Source organism: Lagopus leucura, unplaced genomic scaffold (assembly GCF_019238085.1).
Source record: "Lagopus leucura isolate 7727_CA_CO unplaced genomic scaffold, USGS_WTPT01 Super-Scaffold_100030, whole genome shotgun sequence".
Classification (NCBI taxonomy): domain Eukaryota; kingdom Metazoa; phylum Chordata; class Aves; order Galliformes; family Phasianidae; genus Lagopus; species Lagopus leucura.
This window is the reverse complement of record NW_024962281.1, coordinates 6,647,806-6,658,680: the sequence shown is the minus strand read 5'-3', so window position 1 is coordinate 6,658,680 and position 10,875 is coordinate 6,647,806. Positions and strand designations below refer to the sequence as shown.

At 41.4% G+C, this 10,875-nt stretch overlaps 1 protein-coding gene across 4 annotated transcripts in view; it reads right to left on the bottom strand.

Annotated features, from left to right (window-relative positions):
* Positions 1-10,875, bottom strand: part of SGCD (sarcoglycan delta) — a 309,952-nt gene that overhangs the window by 31,151 nt on the left and 267,926 nt on the right. For all 4 annotated transcript variants that reach the window (XM_042881464.1, XM_042881463.1, XM_042881466.1 and 1 more), the window contains one exon: positions 3,564-3,636. In XM_042881464.1, the coding sequence (XP_042737398.1) occupies positions 3,564-3,636 (73 nt within the window). The remainder of the gene's footprint in view (positions 1-3,563; positions 3,637-10,875) is intronic.

The window sequence follows — 10,875 nt, the reverse complement described above, 5'->3', positions numbered from 1 at the left end:
AAATTCAATTAGTCCAAGAATTTGAAATTTTTTTTTTTTTTTTTGCTTTTCTTTTTACTGCTTTTGATTAGCTTACAACCCAATTAGCAAAAATTTAGGAGTCTAAAATTACTTTCACAGAATTATGGAATTGTTTGAGTTTGACCCTTAAAGGCCATCTGGTCGAACCGCCCTGCAATGAACAGGGACCACTACAGCTCCATCAGATGTTCAGAGCCCATCCAGCCTGATCTTGAATGTCTCCAGAATAGAGCATTTATCTATTTACCTACCTGGGCAACCTGTGCAGTGCTTCATCACTCTCACTGTAAAAAAACCTTATATCCAATCTAAATTTCCCCTTTTGCCTTGAAACCATTTCCCTCTGACCTATAACTCTGCTAAAGAATCTGTTCCTTTTCAAAAGTAAATACAGGAAAATATTCACTAATGCATATTAAGTAGTTTTTCATATATTTCTACTCTTATGTCACGACTAAAGAAAACTCTAGATCACACAAAGAAAACATGGATCACTAATAACACCCACCTCTGCATTAAACCAGGCATTTATGAGCTCTGCTGCTCCTAATACAACTGATATTGGGCTCTGTAGGATTCTTTTTTTGGGATACATGAGCCTTTCTGTTGCATGGAGGTTGCTGAAAACCTGAGAAGTCTCAGCAGCAAAGTCAGACCTGGGTCAAAGAAGTGCCAAACCAATTCTTGCAGCCCAACTACTATCTTATGAGCTTAGCATGTAAGAAAAATCTATGCACATACTGCCACCTAATTTTTCTCCATCTAAACTGCTCCAGACAGAAAGGTACATAGAGAAAAGGGCCATACAGGGCTTGCTGGTGCGCCAGGAGGACGGTTACCTTGTCTGTCCCCAGGAAGTTGACCAGCTTGTAGAGAAGCCACTAATAAATGAAGTAGGCTATACGAACTGAAGGTCATTCATCAGCTAAACAGGGACAGAAAGTCTATTGAGAATGTACGTGACATCGCTCAGAGCGTATCAGTCTTTGTGATGTCTGCACATGACTGAAGGCCTGTGGGATGGAGAAGAAAAAGAAAGGAAGAAGCAGAAATGACTGGCACAGTGGCATGCTGCCTGTGTTGAAGGGAAAATCAGTCTGTCTGTTAAACAGAGGAAGAAGAAAAAGGAGACATACAGATGGTCTGGCTCCCAGTGGTGACAGAAGCAGTTGGTCTCCTCTCCTTCTGTTTGTGACAGTTGTTGTCACCTTATTTTGAAGTCTCCTAAAGAAGAGGTGGGAGTCACTAAGCTACTGAAAAAAGCAAATGGATGAAAATGGATTGTGTAACTAATCTTAACCATTTGGTCTAGGAGCAGTGATAGAGGCTGGCGGCACTGGTGACAGCCCACAACAGCTGATGGTGCACCACTCTCCCAGAAACTGCAGCCTAAGAAGGAAAGAAAGGTTTCCACTGTTTGTTACAGAAAAAAAGGTCTTTGTGAGTCAAGCCAGCTACTGAGTACATGCTTGTACCAGCTCTGGACCCACAGTCTGCCATCTCACTTGGGCCCATTTTACCACAGCATCTTTTGAACCAGACTTAAGGATACCTTATGCACACACAATGCTACCAAAATAGGAAGGTACAAAAGGATGTCCCCCCAGAATAAGGCTCCTTCCCCTATGAAATCTGTGCTGCTCCCAAAACACACTATTTCACCTACGAATGCTCCAATAAACTTTTGTATGTGTAGGGAGAGAAGGATGGCTCTTGATTTAGGGAGGAGTAAAGGATTTGATCTCAGGAAACTTTACTTTCTCTGCAAAGCGCTACCCACATCTCTTTTCCTGTCAGGGTGGCAGAAAAAAAACCATTTACTTTTGCAAAGATAAAATTTTCAGAAGTGTATGAAATGCTTTAGAACCCTTTTGGACTTTTTTCAAAATAAATCCTACTTACTTTCCCTTAAAAAAGGCAAAAAAAAAAAATAAAAAAATCCGTTTTTTAAATGAGTTTTTTTAAGGATTTTTTTTCAAACAGTCTACTAATTTCAAAGAAAGCCAGATCTCCAGCAGCTCCTTACAAGAGCAAGTAAAATTACAAGAATTTAAAGCAGATCAAATATCAACTCCTTGCATGGATACCACCATAATTTGTTTCAATTTCATTTTGCTTAATTCTCTATGGAACAGAAGCATGCTCAATCAGATTAAGGCTACTTTGATTGACATCTGCCCCCTTTAATGTTACACCTTACATTTCTTCAGATGAAAGTTCCCTCCCACATTTAGAAAAGTCCAAAGCAAGTAAAAACTTGGACCTAAATCACTACCAGTAACAGGACCTGATTGCCTAAGTTATTTAGATGCTAATGGACATTTTAACCATGATTGTGATTTTTTTTTTCCTGCTGGAAATCTCTGCTGAGATGGGCTGTACCAACAAGCCCTTGTCATCCACATGTCATCACAACCCATGAGTGCTCTGCAGACCCTGGACCTGCCCCAGCAGCTGTGTGGCAAATTGTGCAAGGACCCCATTTCTTCTGTTCTAAAAGAATGCAAATTGAGACTGAAAAAAGCACAAGGTGGTGTTAATGTCACCAATCACAGAACAAACTTTAACCATGAACTGACTCACACCACTGCTGCACTTTTGGTCTGACAGGTGATCCTCAGAGTGCAGAATGGGACAATAAGAGTATTCCTGGAGAGAAACTGAAGGACAGTGATAGGCACAAAAGAAGGCAGCCTGGATGCTGCTCACCACTCATGGTGATCTAGGCTGGGCCATCGCTTCTCCCAGTATCAAAGCAGAGAGAGCTAACGAGAGCTTGTTTCCCATCTCACAACACAATTTGAGCTGTCCAGAGATTGCTTCACCCCTAGTATGCTCCAGGAAAGCAGTATTTGCAACCCAAGATCTAAGGACAAGATGACATGCAGATTTTTTTTCCCCCTCTTTTTCTCTCTTTTTCTAAGCAAGAAATATTAGAACACTATTAGAAACCCCCTACAGCCCTTTCGGTCAGAAGATTTCAGATTAGGCCATATCTTTCCAGAGACCAATCATCCAAACTAACACATAGAGACTTTAACATTCTTTTTAAAATACATTGCCCAGCATTAGATCAATTAGATTTTGGGAAAACTAGTTCTCCTCATACCTGCTGTCAGCAAGTGGTGACTGCAAGGTTCAGCAGTGACATGCATGCACAGCTAGAATTGGTATAGATTAGGGAGGGTTTGCATTTCTGCAAGACAGACAATGCTGGAGAGCATTATCATTGTGCTGTTACACCCTGTGACTCAGCACAGACTCCAGTACCTCCCTGCACACCCAGGAGAAAGATTTTTCTCTTTCTTTCCAAAGGCTGAGCCCAAAATAAGCAGTGTGTTACACAGGAGAAATGGTTCTCTCATCACTCACAGTTGCCTTTAGCTCTGTCATATTAGACATAAACATGGAAGATCCCTCTCTTCCATGGCATCCCCTTGGTGATGCCATCCAAAGCAAAGCCCCAAGTTCCTGTGCAAAAGCAGAAATGATGCCCAGCAAGGCACCACTGAGTTACCGTTAAACCATATTCCAAAGTTTACCTTAGTTCCTTGAAGGGGTCTGCCCTGACATTGGGAGTTTCTATAGATTTAGGGAACACTGTGCCTTCTGCTCCTGAAATCACAAAACAAAACAGAAGACAAATTGTAAACATTATAAGCTGTTATCAGGGGAGTGATTGTCAAATCATACCTAGGTGCAATTTTAATCTGACCCCATTTCCCCATTGCCTGACCCCATTTCTCTCTCACACACACCCCTTCTGTCCCCAGGAAAAGCTAAATCCTTATCATCTGAAATTGATTGTCTCGACTACAATTGGGATTTGCCTGTAAGCTGCACTTCAGGCTGTAAAATTTGTGTCCTGAATATGGGAGGTGTTTGCTGACCCAGCTGATGCAGGGAGCTTGGAACAGATACCTCTTTAATAACCAATGCAGCTACATCTCTCACTAATGAACCTGGATGCATGTCATGAAATTATTTCTTTTGCTGGGCTCTGAGAAATAATCAAAGGAAAACCAAATTTTGGCTCAATTACTGCAGGCATCTCTCAGGTCAGGCTGTGCTCTTGTCATTTCTGCAACAGGTCCACGAATGAGCCACGCTGTGTCTCTTTAGAAAAATGTGCTCTCCAAATTTCATTTCTAAGCCAAAGAGAGCCCATAAAATAAGCTTTTCCACTAATTGTTCTAATTTTAAAAAGGGCATCTAATCAGAATTGTTCCTTCCACTAAATGTTCTTACATCATTGCATGCCAACCAATGGACACTGCATGAACACAAATCTTCACCTTTCTCCTGCATTTATTTAGTGACAATGACCCAACCACCTCAACTTTTTCTTCAGTTCTCCAAAATGTTATGGCTTTCTGTTCTGTGAACATGAATCATTCATGTTTTCCAGACTTTCTACTGCTCTTTTCTGAACCCATTCCCCTTCTAAAACATTCTGTTTGAGACCTCACCACTGGACACAGCTGTCCCCAGGGGGTGTCACCAACCCTCCATGCTGCATTATGCCACTTATCGTTCTCATTGAAACATTCAGTGCTAGCACATCAGTGAATGATATAGTCTTACCCATGGCAATAAACAAGAAATTCATGTTCCTGTTGTCCTGAACATAGCTGCCTGCCCAGGGAACAAATCTGACCTACATTCCTACACCCAGACCTTACATGCATTTACACTGTGACCAACTAGCCATTCATTATCTGCGTTCCTCACACCAATTTCAGTGTCTGCACGCAAACTGTACCAGTGGCATTTTTTAATGTCCTAATTTTTTTTTCTTTGATAAAGCTTCTGATGCCAGCTACAGACCCTGATGGGATCATTTAGATATGTTTGAGATTGTTTTTAATACGTCCTATTAAAATTGTTACCTATGAGCACATTGGAAGACGATGCAAAATGTAAACACAACACCTTTTTGTAACTACTGTTGTAAGGGAGAAACACTCATGGCTTTGATGTGAGTACACTGTCTTTGCACTGAGATAGATTAATGAAGCCATCCCTATGAGTTAACAGAAAAAAACGGAATGAAAATAATCACTCTCAACGTCCGTAAAACAAAAAAACAACTCCTTTTTAACCTAGAGAAAAACAAAGTAATCTCAAAAATGACAAAAGCAGTCTAAAGTCTGAAGCTTTATACTTGGGAATTGAAATTGATTCCATGGCCCAATATAGATATTTAGCTCTTAAGTTAACTATAAGCCTTCATCGTTACAAGTTGTCAGAAGCAGGTGCAGCTTGCCAACCATGAAGGTTATTATTATCTGATCTGTCCTCTCTCAACAGTTTCCAAACAATTTAAGACTCTGCTTATCCACACAATTGCCTTGGTTATTAGCCTTCCAATGAAACTTATTGAAAGATGTAGCCTGCACCCACTGCATAATAAAATAATGATTTTTGAGGTGAGGAAGATGAGAAAGTGCTGTGCGAGAGGTGCAGGGAGATATTCTACCACTTTCCCCACTTGCATTGCTCAACAGGTGACTTTGTTTATGCCAGTAATTTTCATTCATTTTTACACACTAAGTGTGAGATCTGCAAGTAACCAGAACACCTGCAGGATGAGGAGAACTGGCATACTTCTAATGACCTGGAATATTCCAGTCTTTCATTATCTCTTTGAACATAGAAAGCAACTCTGGAAACTAAGCCAGTGGAGACTCCAGTGCAGTTATTTCAAGAAGACTGAAAATGAAAAAGGCTTCCTCTCCTTTCACCCATCCCCTGGTTTTCCTTTCCCTTCACACAGTCCTTAAACCCGCTTCTTCTGTGTTCATCATTCCCAAATCCGTGGAAGAGTCCCCCTATCACTGGGAACAGAAACGAGACTTCCAAACCTTTCCGCTTCACTCCTTCAATACGAATTAGAAATGAATGCCACCTGCCTTGACAGCATCAATTCTTATTATTCCCTCTTAAGCACAGGACATCTCCCACAGGGCTGCCTGTCCCTGTCACCGTGTAGGACAGCAGCCACAAGGGATGCTGAGGAGCCAGGGTTACACCATCCCTCCCTCGGCTCTGGCTGTCATCAGCTGAGGGTCTCTGAGGGCTGGCTGTCATCCAGCCACCAGAGAGACACTGGTAAACGTTTCTCACCTCTGTTTTTCAACCTCATCATGATTTTACTGTCCATAGTTCTCTACCAGGGGGCCCGCAGTTGGACTAAATGCTCTGGAGAAGTCCATCCTTTGTTTCACCTTGCAGCCTGATGATTTCATTGGACGCTGATCCTGCCCTGGACTGTGAGAAATAGTAAATAACCATTCTCCATTCTTTTTTGTGCTATCTGAAATATTATAAATTTGGAAACGTGCCCAATTCCACCACTTTTCTATTTTCCATGAAAAGCCTTGGTCACTGCCTCCCCCTGTGCCTCCATACGGTGATAAACATTTGGAAAAATTCAACTACACTGGACATTTGTGCCAAAGTCTGGCTCTCAACCACTACAGAAGTCCCCAGCCAGGCAGTGACAGCATCAGTGTTGGACTGCGTTGAAAGTGAAATCTTTAGGCTGGAGGAAGTGACCTCATTTAAAATTTTTACTAATGGCCTTGGCACAAAAAGAAGGAAAGTTTGAGAGAAATATGCTGTTGACATGGAATTAGGCTGTCCTGGCTCTGCAGAGGACTGGGCTGTCATGGTGAAATGAATGAGTAGCCTTAGGGAGTAGAAGGGAGAGGGTGAAATTTAAAAATAGGAATCTAAGGTCATGTGCTTAGAGAGAAATGAGGATTTCTGCTCCACGCTGGATGCTCCCTGAATGGGAACGTCCCACAAAGAGGCCATGGGGTACTCATGATTCATAGCAGTAGGACAGGGCCAAATGAAAGGCAAGCATGTCATTAAACTGAATGAGAAGAGGCAAGACTAACAGAAACATGGGAACAAGAAAAGACTGGCATTATTTTAAGAATAACCAGTGAATCCTTGAATTGAATTTAATGTAGCCTCCAGCTCATCCTCACTCGAGGATCATGTGCAGACAGAAAACACTGTCTGATTGCAGGAACTGAAAAAGCCTGCCCTACAAAAGAAGGCTAGGAAGACTAGGTTTTTTAGTATAACAGCACGATGGTGAAGGAAGGATATGAATGCTGTGTATAAACACATTAGGAGGATAAATAACACAAAGGAAAAAGAACTACTGGCTATAGGCCAAAGTTGTCATGAGAGCAAATAGCAGTAAACTGGTTCCAAATACATTTGGGAAGAAAAAAACAGTTTTTTTTCTTTTCTTTTCTTTTTTTTTTCTTTTTTTTTGGGTGGGGGGCAACAGAGGAGTGAAAACAGGAACAACTTTTCCCTTACAGTGGATGGGACAGACAACCTAACAGACTCGACAAACTCATGACTGCAAGGTGTGGGGAACAGGATTTGCAAGACCAGAAGGTGCTTTGCTATCCTGCATTCCCACAGGCTTATTTTCATTACTACCTACCCTAGGAATGCTGGGTTTTGGCAAACAGTACTAATGCACAGCTCCAACAATGGAAGACTTAGCTGCTGCAATCTCCCTTCTCAAGCAAAGATACTCTATCCGTCTTCTCCTTTTGCAAAACATAAAAGAAAAGTAAATTAAATTTACTATTGTGTAATACAGCTTCTGCTTCCTGAATTATCCTTTATTAAAACATTTGCTATCCAACATGAAAAATGCATAGTATAAAATTTCCATTTCATTGCCAAGTATTGAAAATATTTTTTGCCTTCCGAGACTTGCTGCTGCTAAGGGCAGCTCACCTGCAAACAGCCAAAGACATTTAGAAGAAAACAATCATATAATTTGTACTTAAACATACTGTATCATACATCCCTAGGCAATAAACTATTCCTTCTCACAGTATTATATCAGAGTGACTCCTTTTAAAAGCCATACCTACTTGATTCCCTCTTCTGACACTCTCTAATTTACCACCAATAAATGTTCATAAACAGTTTGACTGAAAAATCCATACAGCCATTTCAGCTTTATTTGAAGTTCCATTTAATGTCCCTCAAAAATGATTTCATCAATGTGTTTCCATTAGCTGGTTCTCTGCCCAATAACTTAATTCCACACAATCAGTCAGGAACTTACAAAGCATATGACAGCATCTACCTAAAATGTTCTGAATCACCATGAAGATTCACTCAGTGAATGCTTTCCCCTCCCACCCTCCCTCATACATAAACTGAGGGGGAACTTCATGTGAGAGCAAAAAACAAGAACCTTAAGCAAGGAAACATTCAGTATTCGATCTCAGTGATTATTTTTGCTTCCCTCCCTCCCTCCCTTCCTCCCTTCCTTTTTTTCTCTTTTAGAATTGAAACAAAGAGAACTGGAGAACAGGTCTGCCAAATAAGACCTTGCAATTTCTTCGGTACTTCAGGTATCTTAGAAGCCAACTGGATGTGGATCCAGGACATAAGCCTGGTTGCAGTTTGCAAGTGAGTTGCTGGAGTTACAACCACCTTCTTGATCTCCTCTTGCCTCTCTCTCCCTTGCTCTATGCCCTTTTGGCAATCACCTTGCTTTATAATATGAATCCAAAATACATGAAATCAGACTGTGTTTTTTATCAAGTTTTAGATTGAAACAAAGCAGAAGCATCGTGTTCAGTATCTCTATGCTGGTCTGCCAGTCTCCTGTTGAAGAGGGTCTTTGAAATGTTAGCTGTCTTCATCCCTATTTGGAATTAGCCAATCAATCTCCTGAGCTTTGTGACAAAAGACTGGCAGATTACAAACACACCACCAAGGCAGAGGCTCTGTAGTGTGACCTCGGCAATGGCTGGATGCCAGTAACTCTGTAGGACAGAGAGGGATTTCAGAGGCCCCAAGAAAGATGCAAAATCTCAACTGGAACATGCAACTTTCTTAACCAGCAACATATCCAGCAAGACAAAAGAGGGAATCAACAGTTCAACTTTCCTAACTGCTTCTTGTTTTTCCTGTGCCCTGCAAAATCATCTGAGCTGCATGACTCTGTCCTGGCACCATCCCTAGTGCAAAGGCAAGGGCCCATCCTGCTCCCCTGAGATACAACTGGGCTCCAGTCCCTGTGATGAGATCCTGATCACATACTGCTCCCTCTGCACAAAACTGTTGCTCTAGACTTCCACTGCTCTCAGCTGCAACAGGGAGAAGAGCTCAGACACAGCGCAACAACAGGTATTTTTGGACTAGTGATTGATGCTCCTGCTGTAGTAGGAGTAGGTGGGTAGGGTAGGTGGCAATCAGCTGAACAGCACTTGGGGTGAACAGAACACAGAGGGTGAAAAATCAAGTTTCTACTCAAGTGGAAATGTACTTGGTGAGCTATTCCCCACTTTCCTATTTTTACTTTTTCTACACAACAGATTATTTCCCCAGTTTGTGCATTCTTTAAATAATAATGCCACATCCACAGTACATTTTTAGAGTTGTATACCACTGCTTTATAATGAAATTGGGAGCTCAGAGCCATGTGCCAGACTCGGTGATTAGGTTGGCTTAAGTGTATCTTCTCCTTAGAACACTGCCTTAACATAGCACTGTGCAAATGTGGGGAGAAGGAAAAGGATTTGCTTTGATTTTTTTTTTCTAGCTAAGGTCAATAGACAATGTATTGTGTGCTGATGATCACCAGAAACTACTTCTATTTCCACAGTTATTGATCAGGACACATTCAGCAATTTGTACATGAAAATACTCATCTGATGAGGTTCTATCCTCTGCAGATCTCATTGGGGTAATATGTGACAGTCTCAGAAAGGTGTCTGGGCAAACAGGCATCCAGGAAGTAAATCCAATCCAATACAGGCAGAAATGATTTGCGACCACTTCTTTTAATTCCTAGCTTTAAAAGCCTTATTCATCTCTAATTTACGTTTTTAAATGGATGAACATAGTAATTGCTGTTGCTCCCCTTGAATCCCATCAAATCTGAAATCAATGAGGTCTATTTCAGGGCCCAACAATAATAGCACGGCTAGGTTAACCCACCGCGCTGAACAAAAGCCATAAAGTTTCGTTCCTATTTCTTTCTGCTATTGGATAAAAATGGTTGACTGCAATGGTCTGTCTGCATACCTTTGTGCCAAAGTGTTGAGGGGTTGTTCAAGGACAATCTGTGTAATGAGTGGTGTACACTATCAACAGAGGTGTTTTTAATAAAGATGCAACATAAATTATTTAGAATCTGATAGCAAATATATTTTCTCTCTTTCACTATCTGTAACTAAGAATATCCCAGGACTTTGGGATTTGGACTTGGCACCAGATATGCACATGGGGAATGAGTCAACCTTAAGCATTGGGTCAGGCCAGAAGGGAACTTCTTGTGCCTCCAACACCAACAGCTTCATGGGATGGAGGAGAAACAGTTCTCTGACTCATAGTGCTGACAAATACATGGATCCCGCTTTTAAGCTAGGCAACGTGCAAGCAATAGGATGAGCTGCAAGATCTCAAATGAGCACACAGGTCTTTACTGATGTGTGTGACTGTAGACACATGTTGAACTTGCAGCCTAGCTTCAGTGGTTGAGCCCCTGACAAACATAAACAATAACAGAAAAGAACAGGAGGGCTTGTATCCAAACTGAGAAAAGACATACGAAGAAAAAGTTGCTACAACCTCTGCTGACCTCTGGATATTTCCATCTGATCTAGTTTTGTGGTCGTTCAATACTTTTTCTGCAGGTCAACAACAGCAAAGTCATCACTGAGCTCCTTTGAAGCTGTTCTTGGCATTCTTGTGTAAATTTGCAAAGAAATTCAGGACAGCACCTGAAGTGGGAATACCCAGTGGAAATTTATCAAGGAGAATGTTCTTTTGGCTTCAGACAGATCAGGTTGTGAA